The sequence below is a fragment of the Equus przewalskii genome, chromosome 15 (assembly GCF_037783145.1).
Source record: "Equus przewalskii isolate Varuska chromosome 15, EquPr2, whole genome shotgun sequence".
Classification (NCBI taxonomy): Eukaryota; Metazoa; Chordata; class Mammalia; order Perissodactyla; family Equidae; genus Equus; species Equus przewalskii.
In genome coordinates this window covers 39738497-39757304 of record NC_091845.1, presented here as the reverse complement: position 1 = coordinate 39757304, position 18808 = coordinate 39738497, and the positions used below count along the sequence as shown (strand labels likewise).

The window sequence follows — 18808 nt, the reverse complement described above, 5'->3', positions numbered from 1 at the left end:
TGACTTCAAATCTTTTAAATTTGTTAAGTTTTACTTTTTATCCCAGGATATGGTCTACCTTGGTGAATATCCTGTGGGTTTGAAAAGAATGTGTATTCTACTGTTGTTGTGTGGAGTGTTCTATAAATTTCAATTAGATCCTTTTGGTTGATGGTGTTAAGTTCTATATCCTTCCTGATTTTCTATCTAGTTGTTCTATCAATAGTTGAGAGAGGGGCACTGAAGTCTGCAACTATAATTGTGGATTCATGTATTTCTTCTTTCAGATCTAATGGTTTTTGCTTTACATATTTTGAAGCTCCGTTGTTTGGTGTATACACATGTAGAGTTGCTATGCCTTCTTGGTAGATTAACCCTTTCATTATCATGTAACGTTCCTCTCTGTTTTTGGTAATTTTCTTTGAAGTCTATTTTGTCTGATATTAATATACTCCTGTTTTCTTCTGGTTAATGTTTGCCTGGTATATCTATTTCTATCCTTTTACTTTCAACCTACCTATATCATTATATTTGAGTGAATTTCTTATAGATAGCATATAGTTGGGTCATTTAAAAAAATCCATTCTACTAGTCTCTGTCATTTAATTGGTATATCTAGATCATCTATATTTATAGTAATTATTCATTTATTAGGGCTTAAGTCTACCATTTTATGGTATGCTTTCTGTTGTTCCCTCTGTTTTTTTGTTCCTCTTTTTCACTTCTCCTGCCTTGCTATGGGTTACTGGAACAGTGTTTAGAATTCCATTTTGATTTATAAAGTTTTTGAGTACATCTCTTGTACAGATTATTTTAGTGGTTGTTCCAGGTATTATACTATACGTATGTAACTTATCACAGTCTACTGGTGTCAACATTTTAGTAGCTTGAGTAAAGTATAGAAGCTTTAGTTCCATTTAGACATTTACCCCCTCTCCCCTTAGAGTGTAATTGTCTTAAAGATTTTATTTTTTTTTCCTTTTTCTCCTCAAAGCCCCCCGGTACATAGTTGTATTTTCTTCGTTGTGGGTCCTTCTAGTTGTGGCATGTGGGACGCTGCCTCAGCGTGGTTTGATGAGCAGTGCCATGTCCGCGCGCAGGATTCGAACCAACAAAACACTGGGCCGCCTGCAGTGGAGCGCGCAAACTTAACCACTCGGCCACAGGGCCAGCCCCTGTAATTGTGTTAAATATTTCCTCTACATCCATTGAAAACCACATCAGACGATGTTACAATTTTGCTTCAACCACCTAACATAATTTAGAAAACTCAAGAGGATAATCTTCTATATCTCCCCATGTTTATTCTTTCTGTTGTTCTTCCTTCATTCTTGATGTTCCAAATTCCCTTTTACCACTTCCTTTCTGTTTGAAGAACTTCCATGAGCCATTCTTTTAAGGTAGGCCTGCTGGTGATAAAGTCTCTTAGTTTTCTTTTGTCTGAGAATATCTTCATTACTGAGGGATATTCTCACTAGGTGTAGAATTCCAAGTTGACAGTTCTTTTCTTTCAGCACTGGAAAAATGCTGTGCTGCTTCCTTCTGACCTCTGTGGATGGGAAATCCAGTGTCTTTCAAATTGTTGTTCCCCTATAGGTAATGCATTGCTTCTCTCTAGCCATTTCCAAATTTTTTTCTCTCTTTAGTTTTCTTAAGTTTGAATATGATGTCTTGGCATGGATTTCTTTGGGTTTATTCAATATGTGAGTTCACTCAGCTTCCCAAATCTGTAGGTTTATCCTGCACCAAATTTGGGAAGTTTTCAACTATTATTTCTTTGAATAATTTTTTAGCTCTAAACTCTCCTCTCTTTCTGGGACTCTGATGATACAAGTACCAGGTCTTTTGTTATCATCCTATAAGCTCTGTTCATTACATTTCAGTCTATTTTCTTTCTGTTGTTCAGATGGGGTTATTTCTATCGTTCTATCTTAAAATTCACTGATTTGTTCCTCTCTCATATTCCTTCTGCTATTGAGCCCATCCAGTGAGTTTTTGTTTTGGTTACTGTGTTTTCTAGTTGTAAAATTTCCATTTAGATCTTCTTTCTGTCTTCTGTTTTTCTCTACTGAGACCTTGTATTTTTTCCCTTGTGTTTCAAGTGTGTTCATAATTGCTTGTTGATGCATTTTTATGATGGTTACTTTAAAATCCTTGTCAGCTAATTCCACTATCTGTGTCATCTTGCTGTTGGCATCTGCTGATTATCCTTTCTCATTCAGGTTGAGAATTTCCTTGTTCTTGCTATAACAAGTGATTTTCTATCGTATCCAGGACATTTTGTGTATTATATTATGAAACTCTTCATCTGATTTAATCCTCTCTTTTTGCAGGCAGTCACCCTGTTTAGGTATAGTGTGCATGGACACGTGGGAGTGCATGTTCAGCTCCCCTCTGGACCCCATCGACACCACCTTGGCCGGAAAAGTGGAGTGCCAGCTAGTAATATCACACATCACCTCATTTTGCCTCTTTGCTGCCAGCAACATGGAAGACCAGCTTCCTACTAGTCCCAGTGACATTGTAGGGAGGTAGAAGTAGTTTTTCCTTTGGTATTTGGCTGGAGTAGAATGGTATTATCAAAAAAGGTTTTTCTGTTGTGCTAGACTGTCCTTTTCCTGTTCCTTTGGCTAAAGGGAGCAGGCTTTTCTTGGGGTTGATTTTTGTATGCACCTGTTGGTGAATCTGGGTTGTAGGCTCTTCCAGCAACCCATCTGGGATATATGGGAAGCAAAAAGGAAACCAAGGTAACCCACTGGCATGTCCTTCCTAAGTCCCAAGATCCCTAGCCAGTCAGCCTTCTCCTTTCCATCTTTCAGGATCTTCTTATATTTGTTTGTTGTAATATATCCAGAGTTTTTTAGTTTTAACAGGGAAGACTAGTCAGGAGTGGGGCTATTCCATCTTGGCCTGGACCAGTAGTTGGCATCAATGCATTTTAAAACTGAGTTTATCTTCCTCCATTATTTATTGATCTATTCCTAGTTTTTAAATCACTGGGTCCACAAGTGTGTGATCTATTCTTAAGCCATTGTATATCTCATCTCTCAGAAACATTTTATTTTATTTTTTTGAGGAAGATTAACCCTGAGCTAAGATCTGCTACTAATCTTCCTCTTTTTGCTGAGGAAGACTGGCCCTGAGCTAACATCCGTGCCCATCTTCCTCTATTTTATATGTGGGACGCCTGCCACAGACTGGCTTGACAAGTGGTGTGCAGGTCCACACCCAGGATCCAAACCAGCAAACACCCAGCTGCAGAAGCAGAACATGCAAACTTAACCACTGTGCCACCAGGTCAGCCCCTCAGAAGCATTCTTAATTCTACATCAGTATGTCATAGTAAAGTGCTCTATTATGTCTTTAAAGTGTTATTTCATTTGATGAAATATGTTGATAATTCTATGGTATACATTTAATTCTGCTTGTAAGGTAAATGGAAACAAATTACTATAGATGTCAACATTGTAAAAGTGAAAGTTGGAATTTGAACAAGAGTGTGACTATTTTGTTTAAGAAGGAAGAGAGTTATATATTTTGAAGGCTTTATGCTGAATAAAGCAAGACGGGTTATGTATAATAGAGGATAGGGATCACAGCAGTGCTACACCTAAGACATTCTAGGAAAGTTTACTTTCTTAGAATACGGGCATCAACTTTTCTAGTCATCTAAATCTACTGAATATTGGCATAGACCAATGACCAAATGGATAGCTGAACACAGAGAAAAGTTGGTTCTGGGACAGCTAGAGATGGAAAACACTGTAGGCAGAGGTTTAATTTGACACTTATTTTTCTAGGCTATCTCTTGCATAGAAAGTAATACCCTTTCTCTGTAGTTGTCTGTTAAAAACATAAACAGAAAATGTAATAAGAGCTGACATGACTGCAAAGTCATAAGGTCCAGTCCTTTCCCTGTAATTTGAAGGAAATGGTTTGTTGACAAAGCAATTTAAAGAAATGGAAAAACACATTGGTACAAGACATTTCACAATGTCTTTCAGATAACTGGCTATAAAATACAGTGTGAACCAATAGCCCAAGGACAGAGACCCAGAAGTAAACGAATTAATACCATGCCATGAAAGGGGAACCATTTCTCTAACTCACCAGTCCCCAAAGGGAGCCTTCTGAAGTGGCGACAATGGTAGCAGCTCTTGGGGTGTTGTACATCAGAGCCAGTTCTCCAAAACTGCCATGGTTGTCATATTGACCAACAGAGCGGGTTTGATTATCTTTTGTTACTAAAATATCATAGGTTCCCCTGTAGGTATAACAAGAAACAATTTATTACTTCAAATAATAAATTTAAGAACTGGCAGGTGGTACATGAATAGAAGGTACATGTGATATAAAATGTTGTTATAGGAGAGTTCCAACAGATTTTTGCTAGTATACAGAAATACAATAGATTTTTTCTTCTTTTTTTAATTAAGATTATTACAGTTAACAACCTTGTGAAACTGCAGTTGTACATTATTATTAGTCATGTTGTAGGCACACCACTTCACCCTTAGTGCCCTCTCCCACCCCACCTTTTCCCTGGTAACCACCGATCAGTTCTCTTTGTCTATATGTTAACTACCACCTATGAGTGGAGTCATACAGAGTTCGTCTTTCTCTGTCTGGCTTAGAAATACAATAGATTTTTACATTTTGACTTTGTATTCTGTGACCTTGCTAAACTCATTTATTAGTTCTAGTAGATTTTTTGTAGTACTCCTGGGAATTTCTAGAAGAACATCCGCAAACAAAGATCATTTTACTTCTTCCTTTCCAATCTATATGTTCGCCTGCCCTGCCTCACTCTTTTTCTTTGCCTTATTGCATTGGCTAGGACCTACAGTATAGTATTGAATAGAAGTGGTGCGAGCAGACATCCGTGTGTTGTTCTTGATCTTAAGAGGAAACCGTCCAATCTTTCACCGTTAAGTATGATATTAGCTGTAGGTTTATTATAAATGCCTTTAATCAGGTTGGAGAAAAGTTCCTTCTACTCCTAGTTTGCTGAGAGTTTTTAAACACAAAAGGTGTTGAATTTTGTCAAATGCTTTTCCTGCAGGTATTGAAATGATTGTATGGGTTTTCTTTTGTAGTCTGTTGAAAATTCGGATGTAGAACCGATTAAAATAAAGAAATCAAAAGATACAATCTTCTTTTTTTTTTTTTTTAAGATTTTATTTTTCCTTTTTCTCCCCAAAGCCCCCCGGTACATAGTTGTGTATTTTTAGCTGTGGGTCCTTCTAGTTGTGGCATGTGAGATGCCGCCTCAGCATGGCCTCATGAGTGGTGCCATGTCAGCGCCCAGGCTTTGAACCGGTGAAACCCTGGGCCGCTGAAGTGGAGGGCGTGAACTTAACCACTCGGCCATGGGGCCGGCCCCAAAAGATACAATCTTCTATGTAATGACTTCTAGTAATGACTGCTAAAGAATATTCAACACTGACAAGCATTTGGAGAAATAGGAGCTCTTGATAAATCACTGAGGCAAACAAACTGTTTCAAAGTTTCTGCAAGATAATTAACAACATAGCAAATTACTTAGAGAGCCTTTGATACAGCAATTCCTTTTCTAGGCATTCTAATGGAGATAATAAAGAATATTAAAGAAGATTTAACTGCAGGGATGCTCACCAAGTAATATTTATAACAGCATAAATTACTATTTAATTTGCTAACAATAAGGGATGGGTCAAATATATGTCTATATTCATACAATGCAGTCAATATAAATGATGACATACAGTAATATTGCATCCCATAGCAAACTGCTAAAATAGATTTAAAAATCAGGTCACACAACAATGTATGACCCACCATAAAAAGTATATATATGTAAGTGTAATAAAGAGCCAACTCTATTTTTTTCCTTATTTAAAAGACGAGTTTAATAAATCCAAACATTCTTTTGTCTAGGTGTTATGGACCTGTACAAAGTTAACTTTGAAGAATGGTACTTTTATTTTTTTTACCACCAATAATTTATTTTTTGTCCAGCACCAAACATATGTGCCCCTTTACCCCTTTTGCCCACTCCCCAACCCTCTTCCACTCTGGTAACCACAAATATGTTCTCTTTATCCATGTGTTTGTTTATCTTCCACGTAAGAGTGAAATCATACAGTGTTTGTCTTTCTCTGTCTAGCTTATTTCACTTAACATAATACCCTCAAGGTCTATACATGTTGTTGCAAATGGGATGATTTTGATTTTTTTTTTTTATGGCTGAGTAGTATTCCATGGCACTTGAGCTGCTTCCATGTCTTGCCTTTATGAATAATGCTGCAATGAACATGGGGGTGCACAGATATCTTTGTATTGTTGATTTCATGTTCCTTGGATAAATACCCAGTAGTGGGATAGCTGGATCATATGGTATTTCTATTTTTAACTTCTTGAGAAATCTCCATACTGTTTTCCATAGTGGATGCACCACTTTGCATTCCCACCACCAGAGTATGAAGGTTCCCTTTTCTCCACGTCCTCTCCAACACTTCCTATTTCACGTCTTGTTAATTATAGCCATTCTGAGGGGTGTGAGGTGATATCTCATTGTAGTTTTGATTTGCATTTCCCTAATAATTAGTGATGGTTAGCATCTTTTCATGTGCCTGGTGGCCACCTCTGTATCTTCTTTGTAAAAATGTCTGTTCACATCCTCTGCTCCTTTTTTTATTAGGTTGTTTGTCTTTTTGTTGTTGGGTTATGAGAGTTCCTTATATATTTTGGAAATTAACCCCTTGTTGGATATATGATTTGTAAATATTTTCTCCCAGTTGGTGAGTTGTCTTTTCATTTTGTTCATGATTTCCTTTGACTTGCAGAAGCTTTTTAGTCTGATGTAGTCCCATTTGTTTATTTTTTTCTTTTGTTTCTCTTGCTTGAGTAGACATGCTTTTCAAAAAGACGCTGCTAAGACTAATGTCAGAGTGTACTGCCTATGTCATCTTCTCGGAGTTTTATGGTTTCAGGTCTTACATTCAAATCTTTAATCCACTTTGAGTTAATTTTTGTGTGTGGTGTAAGATAATGGTCTACTTTCATTCTTTTACATGTGGCTGTCCAGTTTTCCCAAAACCATTTGTTGAAGAGACTTTCCTTTCTCCATTCTATGTTCTCAGCTCCTTTGTCAAAGATTAGTTGTCTGTAGATGTGTGGTTTTATTTCTGGGTGTTCAATTCTGCTCCATTATCTGTGTGTCTGTTTTTGTGCCAATACCATGCTGTTTTGATTATGATAGCTTTGTAGTAAATTTTGAAGTCAGAGATTGTGATGCCTCCGGCATTGTTCTTTTTTCTCAGGATCCCTTTGGCTACTCGGGTTCTTTTGTTGTTCCATGTAAATTTTAGGATTCTTTGTTCTATTTCTGTGAAGAATGTCATTGGGATTCTGATTGGGATTGTACTGAATCTGCAGATTGCTTTAGTTAATATGGACATTTTAACTATGTTTATTCTTTCAATCCTTGAGCATGGAATATCTTTCCATTTTGTTATGTCTTCTTCAATTTCTTTCAATAATGTCTTAATTTCAGTGTATATGTCTTTCACCTCCTTGATTAAATTTATTCCTACACATTTTATTCTTTTTGTTGCAGTTGTAAATGAGATTATATTCTTGACTTCTCTTTCTGCTAGTTAGTGTATAAAAATGTAACTGATTTTTGTAAGATGATTTTGTACTCTGTAACTTTTCTGTAGTTGTTAATTATTTCTAATAGCTTTCTGGTGGATTCTTTAGGGATTTATACATATAAAATGACATCATTCACAAACAGCAAGAGTTTTACTTCTTCCTTTCCAGTTTGCATACCTTTTATTTCTTTTTATTGCCTAATTGCTCTAGCCAAAACTTCTAACACTAGGTTGAATAGGAGATGCAAGAGTGGGCACCCTTATCTTGTTCCTAATCTCAGACGGATAGCTTTCAATTTTTCATGACTAAGTTTGATGTTGGTTGTGGGTTTGTCACATATGGCCTTTATTATGTTGAGGTACTTTCCTTCTATACCCATTTTATTGAGGGTTTTTTATCATAAATGGATGTTGGATCTCATCAAATGCTTTCTCTGCATCTATTGAGATGATCATGGGATTTTTATTAATCATTTTGTTAACATGGTATATATCACATTGATTGTTTAGCGGATGTTGAATCATCCCTGCATCCCTGGTATAAATCCCACTTGATCATGGTGTATGAGCCTTTTAATATTTTGCTGTATTCAATTTGACAGTATTTTGTTGAGGATTTTTGCACCTATGTTTATCAGTGATATTAGCCTATAATTTTCCTTCTTTGTGCCGTCCTTCTCTGGTTTTGGTATCAGGGTAATGTTGGCCTTATAGAATGAGTTAGGATGTGTTCCGTCTTCTTCAATTTTTTGGAATACTTTGAGAAGGATAGGTATTAAATCTTCTTTGACTGTTTGGTAGAATTCTCCAAAGAAGCCACCTGGTCCTGGACTTTTGTTTTTTGGGAGGTTTTTGATTACTGTTTCGATCTCTTTACTTGTGATTGGTCTATTCAGATTCTCCATTTCTTCTTGATTCAGTTTTGGGAGGTTGTATGAGTCTAAGAATTTACCCATTTCTTCCAGGTTGTCCAATTTGTTGACATATAGTTTTTCATAGTATTCTTCTATAATCCTTTGTATCTGTGTGGTATTCATTGTAATTTCTCCTCTTTCATTTCTAATTTTATTTATTTGAGCCTTCTCTCTTTTTTTCTCAGTGAGTCTGGTTAAGGATCTGTCAATTTTATTTATCTTCTGAAAGAGCCAGCTCTTAGTTTCACTGGTCTTTTCTTTTCTTTTTTTAGTCTCTATTTCATTTATTTCTGCTCTAATTTTTATTATATCCCTCCTGCTGACTTTGGGCTTTGTCTGTTCTTCTTCTAGTTCTGTTAGATGTAGTTTAAGATTACTTATTTGAGATTTTTCTTCTTTGTTGAGGTGGACCTGTTATGATATCAATTTCCCTCTTAACGCCACTTTTGCTGCATCCCATAAGAGTTGGTATGGTGTGTTTTCATCTTCATTTGTCTCCAGGTATCTTTTTATTTCTCCTTTAACTTCATCATTGATTCAGTGGTTGTTCAGTAGCATGTTGTTTAGTCTCCACATATTTGTGGCATTCCTAGCCTTCTTCTTATAGTTAATTTCTAGTTTCTTTATAATCTTTTTTTTAATTTAACTTTTAAATTTTTGCTTTTTCTCCCCAAAGCCCCCCAGTACATAATTGTGTATCCTAGTTGTGGGTCCTTCTAGTTGTGGCATGTGGGATGCCACCTCAGCATGGCATGATGAGCGGTTCAAAGTCTGTACCCAGGATCCAAACTGGCAAAACCCTGGGCTGCAAAAGTGGAGCACGTGAACTTAACCACTCGGCAACGGGGCCAGCCTCCTCTCATTTCTGGTTTCATCGCATTGTGGTCAGAAAAGATGCTTGATATGATTTCAATCTTCTTAAATTTATTGAGGCTTGCCTTATTTCACAACACATGGTCTATCTTTGAGAATATTCCATGTGCACTTGAGAAGAATGTGTATTCTGCTGTTTTGGGATGAGATGTTCTATATATTGTCTATTAAGTCCATCTGGTTTAGTGTTTCATTTAAGGCCACTGTTTTCTTGTTGACTTTCTGTCTAGAGATCTATCCATTGATGTACATGGGGTGTTGTGGCCCCATACTATTATTTTGTTGCTGTCAATTTCTCCCTTTAGGTCTGTTACTAGTTGCTTTATATACTTTGGTACTCCTGTGTTAGGTGCATATATACTCACAAGTGTTATGTCCTCTTGGTGCAATGTGCCTTTTATCCTTATATACTGCCCCTCTTTGTCTCTCACTGCCTTTTTTATCCTGAAGTCTGCTTTGCCTGATATAAGTATGGCAACACCTGCTTTCTTTTGCTTGCCATTGCTTGAAGTATCGTCTTCCATCCTTTTACTCTAAGTCTTCAGAGCTGAGATGTGTTTCCTGGAGACAGCATATTGTTGGGTCTTGTTTTTTAATCCATCCAGACACACTGTGTCTTTTGATTGGAGAATTCAATCCATTTACATTTAGAGTGATTACTGATATATGAGGGCTTAATACTATCATTTTATTTCTTTTTTCCTGCTTGTTCTATATTTCCATTGTTTCTTTTCCCTTGTATTTCTGATTGCCATTTCAGCTCGGTGGTTTTCTGTGATGGTTTTCTGTTTTCTCTTCATTTGTGATTTGTCACTCTGCTCTGATTTTTTGTTTAGTGATACCATGACATTTGTATTAAAGACCTCATAGATGAGATAGTCCATTTCTGATAGCCTCTTACCTTCATTAGCCTAAGCAAGTTCCATCCCTTTCCTATTCCCCTTCTGAGTTATTGTTGTCACAAATTGCTCTTTTTCTGTGTTGTGAGTCTGTGACTAAATTCAAGTGTTTATAGTTATTTTTGATGCTTTCCTTCCCTTTGTGTTTTATACTATAATTCAGGGTTTACTGACCTATTCTGGTATAGAGTTGCAATTTTCTGATTCTACCTGTCTATTTATCTCCTTGGTCAAGGTTTTGTAAACCTTTGCCTTTTTGTTACAGGTAGGAGGGGTTCCTTCATAATTTCTTGTAAGGCACATCTAGTGGCAATGAATTCCCTCAGCTTTTGCTTATCTGCTTTTATTTCTTCATTGTATCTGAAGGATAGTTTCATTGGATAGAGTATTCTTGGCTGAAAAATTTGTTTTTCAGTATTTTGAATACATCATTCCATTCTCTCCTAGCCTGTAAGGTTTCTGCTGAGGAATATGCTGAAAGCCTGATAGGGGTTCCTTTGTAGGTTATTTTCTTCTGCCTTGCTTCCCTTAATACTTTTTCTTTGTCATTTACTTTTGCCAGTTTAATAGTACATGCCTTAGAGAAGGTTTTTTTTGCATTGAGGTAATTAGGAGTTCTATTGCCTTCATGTACTTCTAAGTGCAGTTTCTTCCCCAGGTTTGGGAAGTTCTCAGCTATTATTTCTTTGAAAAAGCTCTCTGCTCTTTCTCTTTCACTTCTTCCCCTGGAATACCTATAATCTTTATGTTGCTTTTCCTAATTGAGTCGGATATTTCTCAAAGAATTTCTTCATTTTTTTTAAAACCTAAGTTCTCCTTCTCCACCTGAAGCATTTCCTTATTTCTATCCTCTAAATCGCTAATTCTGTCCTGCATAACGTGAGCTCTATGTTTTATGGATTCTAGATTATTTTTTATCTCATTAGTTACATTCTTCATATGCAGAATTTCTGTGCAGTTTTTTTTTTTTTTTTAAGATTTTATTTTTCCTTTTTCTCCCCAAAGCCCCCGGTACATACTTGCATATTTTTAGTTGTGGGTCCTTCCAGTTGTGGCATGTGGGATGACACCTCAGCAAGGCTTGATGAGCGGTGCCATGTCCATGCCCAGGATCCGAACCAGTGAAACCCTGGGCTACCGAAGCAGAGTGCGTGAACTTAACTACTTGGCCATGGGGCCGGCCCCTCTGTTCGTGTTTCTTTTTTAGAGTTTCTATCTTTTTGGTGAAGTATTCCTTCTGCTCATTAATTTTATTCCTGAGGCCACTGAACTGTTTTTCTGAGTTTTCTTGTAACTTGTTGAGTTTCTTTACAACAACTATTTTGAATTTTCTGTCATTTAGATTGCAAAGTTCTGTGAGTTCAGGATTAGTTTCTGGAGACTTGTCATTTTCCTTGTGCTCTGAAGTGTTAAGAGAGTTCTTCACAGTGTTTGATGAAGTGATCCTGTGCCAGCACATGTGTGGTATTATCAGGCCACAGATTCCATTTGCCATTGCAGGGGGCCAGGCAGAAGCTGTGTTTTCTGATATTCTCCCGTCTCCTGGAAGTTGTGTGGATGAGGCTACTCTGCAATCTTCCGGGCTAGCCACAGCCACTCTGCAGGTCATGCTCACATGGGCAGGGCCTCTGTGCTGGGCAGGTGGGTCGGGCGCCATAGGTAGGGCCTCTATGTTTGGCAGAAGACCAGCTGAACTCCTGCACACTAGGCGGGAGGAGTGCCTATGTGCAGGCCAAGATGCCACTTGGTGGGTCCCATGGGCTGCTGTGCTCTGTAGGCAGGGCACCTTCTGAGGAGGTGGGGTGCCTACTTCCCTGTTCTGTGCTAGGGTGGAGGAGTGTCCACACAGTGGCTGAGCCATCACCACTCAGTGTAGAGATTCCCACAGGAGGGGCCACCCTGGCATACTGGGCGTTTCTGCAGGCTGGGCTGCAACTTTGAAAATGTTCCTGGAGGCCAGGCTGTCCCTGCCTCCTCTTACAGTCACATGTGGCTGCTGTGTGAGGATCTGCAAAGTGGCTCGCTGCTGCCAAGGAGGGGGAGGGAGTGGGGTGCACTTACTTAGTTCCACTGCCTCCTGGGGATCCAGTCCACACACCTTCAGATGTACAGCTGTGTGGATCTCTCAGACATCCTGCTGTGCTGTGCAGGGAGTCCTCTGCTGGTTTATGAATGTCCTTTTAGTTGTAACTTAAAGGGGAGAGACTAAGGGAACAACTTGCTCCACCATGATGCTGACATCACTCTCCTTAGCTCCATTTTTGATATTTCATTGTTAACAGTTTCCAAGCCCTACAACTCCAGTCCTCCTTCCTCTTCTGTCTCACATCGGGGAAAGCTGATGTGAAAGTGTGAGTGCTCTTTCTTTTGGTGCTGATGGGAAATTCAAACAACACAAGTGCCAGCCCACACACAAGAATACCCCAGCTCCATCTTCCAACTACCATGAAACGCTAAGTTGGTCACCCCTGTTTGCTGTCTCAAGTCACTTTTGGACTCCCTTGAGAGCCTGCCCTGCTCTCCCTAAAAAGCCTCATCTGTGAGTAATAAACCTTTTCATACTCTCTTAGTGTGTGTGTGGTATCATGAGTCCTGACATCTGAACCAAATTTGGGGTGATGGATCTGACCTCAACAGTAAAGCATAGAAAAAAATGGAAGGATACACTCTGATAATAAAATTATGGCTAAATTATTTTCTAAATTTTCTACAAAAAGCCTCCACTTGTCTGATAAAAATCACTAAGTATCATAGGTTACACAAGAAGCACAGAATAAAAATAATCACTCAAGTATCAATTACATGGCACTAACCCTGCTCTCAAGTTATATCACCACCTCCAAAGGCCACATTTTCCCCTTGCTCTGCCATGTGCCCCCCACCAAGACAGGAATCCTAATAGACACCTACAGCCTGTAAAATAAGCATCTACCTGTGCATATTTATAGCTTAAAGGTTGAAATGCCTGTCTACAAAGGGAATGATTTGTTCATTCAAGGGAGCTCACTGCTCAATGAGGAAGCTGACTTGTACTAGGCCTGGTGGAGAAGGCAAAATTAATGAGGCCATAAATGGGGAACATGGAATTCAGAGTCAATTCACATACATGTTTTTAGTCTCTCCCCTAGGAGACAGTAGCTACTTAATTTTGGGAACTACACAAACCATTTCCAGCAGCTGCAAAGAGGTTTCCTAACCTCTCCCACTCAGGTCCTCTTCCAAATAATGGGACATATTTTTTATCATTGTTGTTATCACCATACTATGTAACAATTATCTATTTAAGGGTCTATCTCTCCAACTAGATAATGAGATTTCTGAAGTCAGGAATCATATCTTTTTACTCGAATGACAGTCTTTCTAACTTGTTAATAATCACTTTCCCTGCACATAAAAGATAATCCCTCTCATTTACATGTATAACAAATCATTTCCTCTGTAGACAGGCATTTCAACCTTTAAGCTATGGGTATGCACAGGTACATGCTTATTTTCCAGACTGTAGGTGCCTATTAGGATTCCTGTCCTGGTGGGGAGCACATGGCAGAGCAAGGGGAAAATGTGGCTTCTGAAGGTAGTGATATAACTTAAAAAATTATTCTGTCACTACTTATAGAATTCTATGTAGGAAGCATAAGCATAACAGATAAAAGTAAAACAGTCTTTAAGAAGATATTGTTTGCATCATCTTTCTCTTTAAATAAAACATTTCTTCTAATTATAATAATTTGGCACAGTTATCAAGGGTCCAAAGGTTACCCAAGGAGTGAAAAAGTTTTTTGTTCAAGAACCTGAAAGAGCAAAGGGTCAACAAGAAACGGGACCAACTGAATCTAGTACAGCTACTTGACAGAGATTAAAAGAACCTCAACAATTAGGGAAACAATTGGAAAAATGTGAACAAGGTCTGTACAGTAGAGGACAGAACTGTATAATTGTTAATTTCTCATTTTTATAATTATTCTGTGCTTATGTAATAGAATGTCCTATTTTTAGGGAATATCCTCTGAAGTATTCAGAGATAAAAGAGCATTATACCTGCAACTTACTCTCAAATAATAAAGTGAATGTGGTAAAACATTAACCTGGAGAACCCAGATTTACGAGAATTTTTTATACTATTTGTATAACGTTTCTGTAACTCCAAAATTATTTCAAAAGAAAAAATTTAAAAATAATTAATGGAAGATATCGGGTAAAGCAACATCTCATTGATCTTAAACTCTGGTGAGGATGTTCCTTTCAGGACTGAGAGGGGGTCAGAAGGAGCCCCCCAGGGGACACTAACAGCTCAAGAAGTTGGGCCACACTATGGTGAGCAGGTCAAATCTACAGATTTCATGTCTCCAAAAATGGCTTATACCTGGAACAGAGCCAGAAGGGGCAAGGGACATGGAGGTCAAGGCAGTATATTCATGTATAAAATTACTGGAATTGAAAGATCCAAATGACAATATAGTAGCATGGCTATTCTTCAGGGAATTGCTTCACTTGAACACTGTCAAATAACACGTTTATAAAGCACACCTTGCATATCTCGCCTAATTGTAAAGAAGACTTTCTACTGTGGATAGTGGCAGCACAAGTATGGGTTTTACTGAGGACTCAGGACAGCAGTAGACAGAAGGGGGCAAGCTTTAGGAAGCTTGTTCACCTGGCCCTACATCTTCTCTGGGATGAACAAAGTGTAGGGTAAAGCACTTTCAATAAATCATGAATCTTATTAAGTGTAGTCAGACAATTACAAAGCTCCATCTCCTACCGCTCTATGACATAAAAGTTGTCTCCGTCATCTCCTTGGTCAATGACATGCTCGTCGACTTTGACTGTCCTTTCAAACATAGCATCAAGGACCTGAGAAAGCTGTTCCTGCAGGGTACACACAGGAGAAAAGATGGTTTTTACATGTGCTGGAAAAAAAATGACTATGCTTATCTCAGTCTGTGACTACACAGTGGAAGTCCTCACATCAGACTGTTTCGCTATATAAGCAGAAATCTAAAGGCTATTTGAAACAAATGCTTTCCTGTGACCATTAAGCTTTTTATCTTTATATATACAACATACAGCACAGCTGCCAAATTTTTTGAGGCAGTGTTGTTTTGAAAAAACACTCCATAATTTACACAAAGTTACGTTATCAAAATCATGGTGCCCATTTTCCCAGCCATGCCCACGTGACTGTCCACTATGTCATGTGTAAAGCCATGTGATGCCACCTTCCTACAGGTGTTGATCTTAACAAGATCATCAGATCAAAAGGGTTGGGGGCTGGCCCTGTGGCCTAGTGGTTAAGTTCAGTGTGCTCTGCTTTGGCAGCCTGGGATCGGTTCCCAGGTGCAGACCTATATGACTCATCAGCAGCCATACTGTGGCAGCAACCTACATATAAAATAGAGGAAGACTGGCACAGATGCTAGCTCAGGGCAAGTTTTCCTCAGCAAAACAAAAACAAAAACAAAACTAAAGGGTTGGGACGGCCTCAGAGGTTATCTCATGGTGCAGCACAACAATTGCTTCTGACTAGCCAAGCACATCACTTAACCTCTCTAAGCTTCTAAGCCTCAGTTCGTTCATATGTAGAAAAGGGTTTAATAAATAGTTCCTAACTCATCAATTTTTATGAATAAAGGAGAAAAATCTAAGGAAAGTATCACACAACAGGTACTCAATAAATGAGATGTTATCAGACAGCTAATATTGCTTCAATCATTTATATGTAAAACGTACGATTACTTACTTATCAGTACTATCTGCCATAACCAGAAGGTAACTGTATTGATAAGTATAATGAAAACAAAACAACGTTATTAAATTAAAACAGTGGTTTCAAGTCTAGGGCCAGCGTCCCTCTGTCAAGCAGGGAGATCAGTGACTGTTACGGGGCACTAAGGAATACCAGCTTCCACTCAAAGACACACTTTCTCTTTGGAGGAATGAGGAATGAAGACCTGGCAAGGAAATAATTTTATTCCTGCATAATTCCACGTGATTTAGTGTTCTGTTGATGTGACTGTGCTACTTAAAATAATCAAGAATCACCAAAAGCATCTCTTTAGTTCCTTAGTTCCATGTGTGTTGAATACTGTACAAGTGACAAATACTAAAAGGGAAGGCTTCTATTCATGTGCTATCCATGCTCATGTGGAATGTGAGCCCAGTGTTGCCAGAAATCTGTTTAAATATAGACAATAAATTCAAATTTTCATGTACAATACAGACTAAATACATATATTTCTACCTGGCTGTACCTGGCCTATGGGCTGTCCATTGGCAGCCTCTTGTTCTAAGAAACTCTTCTTATGGCCTAGACTCTTCAAAAACATCAGTGTCGTGAGATATAGAATAAGGTGCCAGGGGGAGCATTCTAGATTAGGGGGAACTAAAATAACACCATGACAACCAAAAGTAACGTTGGTTCAAGATTAAAAAACAAAATAAAAGGCTATAGAGAACTTCACTGGGAAATCTGAATATGGACTGTACGTTAGGTAATATTACACCTATGTTAAATTTCTTGGGTTTAATAATGGTATTACGTTAATGTAAGAGAATATCCTTGTTCTTGGAAAACACATCTTAAGATATCTAGAGGTTAAGAGTCATGATGTCTTAAGCATATTCATAAATGGCTCAGAACAAAAGAAAACACTAGTTTACACGTACTTATATGTGTGTGTAAACACACGAGGGAAAGAATAAATGTGGCAAAATGTTAACGATTGGTCAGTCTAGGTTAAGGGTATATGAGTATTTGTGATACTATTCTTTTGATTTTTCTGTGAATTTGAAAATTTTAAAACAGAAATTTGGAAAATAAATTTTTAAAAATTGAAACAAACACCCTCACCAGAATGGCTAAAATTTGAAAAGACAGACAATATCAAATGCTGGTAAGGATATGGAGCAACTGGGAATCTCTTACATTATTGGAAGGAATGCAAAATGGTACAACTGCTTTTATAAAGATCTGGCAGACTTTTACAAAATCAAACATACACCTACCCTATGACTCAGCAATTTTGACCTCAGGTATTTTACTGAAGAGGAATGGAAAAAAAAAAGCTCACAAAAAGACTTGTACAAAATGTGCACAGCATTATTCATGAGAGCTAAAGACAAGAAATAGATCAAGTATCCATTAACAGACAAATGGATAAGCAAAATGGTATGTTCATATAATGGAATCCTACTCAGCAATAAAAAGGTATGAACTAACATCACCAGCAACAAAACACATTGACATCATGGACCCCTTGATATGATACTCTGAGAAGGACAACATAATTTCTGTGGTAGTCTGGCCAAAAATGTATAACCATATTCCAATCATGAGGAAACATCAGACAAATTCAAATTGAGATACAGTTCTCCTCAAAGTGTCAAGATCATGAAAGACTAGGAAGGACTGAAAATTGTCACAGACTTAAGGACACTAAGGAGAAATAACAACTAAATGCAATGTGGGGTTCTGGCTTGGATCCTTAACCAGGAAAAAAAACATTAGTGAGAAAACCAGTGGAATTTGAATAAGGTCTGTAGTTTAATAGTATCGTAACAACATTAATTTCCTGGTTTTAATAACTGTACTATGGTTACATAAGATGTTAATATCGGGGGAAGCTGGATGAGGGGTATATAGGAACTCTGTGCTATTTTTACAACTTTCTTGTGAGTCTAAAACTAGCTCAAAATAACAAGTGAAAAAAGAAAAAAGAAAGAACTACTGATATATGCAACAACATGGATGAACCTCAAAAACATTATGCTGAGTGAAAGGAGTCTTGCACAAAAAAGACTCCTACTATATGAGACTGTATGATTCCATCTGTATGAAATCTAAGAACAGGTAAAATTAATATATTGTAGAATAAACATAAATAGTAGTTGCCTCTGGAGGTGGGGCAAGAATTGATCATGAAGGGGCATGAGGTCACATTTCGGGCTGGGGGCAATGTTCTATATCTTGATAGAGGTTTGGATTACCTAAGTGAATACACTTGTCAAACCTCAACGAATGCAAACTTAAAAGTTGCGCATGTCGCTGTACGAAAGTTTTACATTAAAAAAAACTATGAACAAATACTGAACTCTAGTTCATGATATACATGCCAAAGTATTTAAGGGAAAGTACACTGATATCTGCAATTTACCATGAAAGGCACGCAAAAAAATAAAATGGGCTAATGCATGGGCCAGCAAACAGCTGCTTGTTTTTATAAATAATGTTTTATTGGAACATAGCTACACACCCTTTCATTTACATATCATCTGTGGCTGCTTTCCTGCTACAATAACAGAGTTGAGCAGTTGTGACAGAAATATTTATTATCTGGTTCTTAAAGAAAAAGTTTGACAAACCCCTTTGCTGAGGGATGGGTAGCTGGTACATAAGCAACAAGCATAGTAAAATGTTAATGTTAGAGTTAAGGCAGTGGATAAATGCATATTCCGTATAATTCTTTCAACTGTTTCGTTTGGTAAAATATTAAAAAATATAATTAAATCT

At 37.7% G+C, this 18808-nt stretch overlaps 1 protein-coding gene and 1 long non-coding RNA gene across 3 annotated transcripts in view; one reads left to right on the top strand and one right to left on the bottom strand.

The window, feature by feature from the left end:
* Positions 1 to 4090, top strand: part of LOC139075944 (uncharacterized) — a 35442-nt gene extending 31352 nt beyond the window's left edge. For both annotated transcript variants that reach the window (XR_011526995.1, XR_011526994.1), the window contains exon 4: positions 2313 to 4090. This is a non-coding gene — a long non-coding RNA (uncharacterized lncRNA). The remainder of the gene's footprint in view (positions 1 to 2312) is intronic.
* The window catches only part of PRKAR2A (protein kinase cAMP-dependent type II regulatory subunit alpha), a 120239-nt gene that overhangs the window by 26056 nt on the left and 75375 nt on the right, over positions 1 to 18808 (bottom strand). Inside the window, exons 5-6 of the mRNA XM_070575447.1 lie at positions 15062 to 15168; positions 4090 to 4243 (exon numbers count right to left, since the gene is read on the bottom strand). Coding sequence (XP_070431548.1) covers positions 4090 to 4243; positions 15062 to 15168 — 261 coding nt within the window. The remainder of the gene's footprint in view (positions 1 to 4089; positions 4244 to 15061; positions 15169 to 18808) is intronic.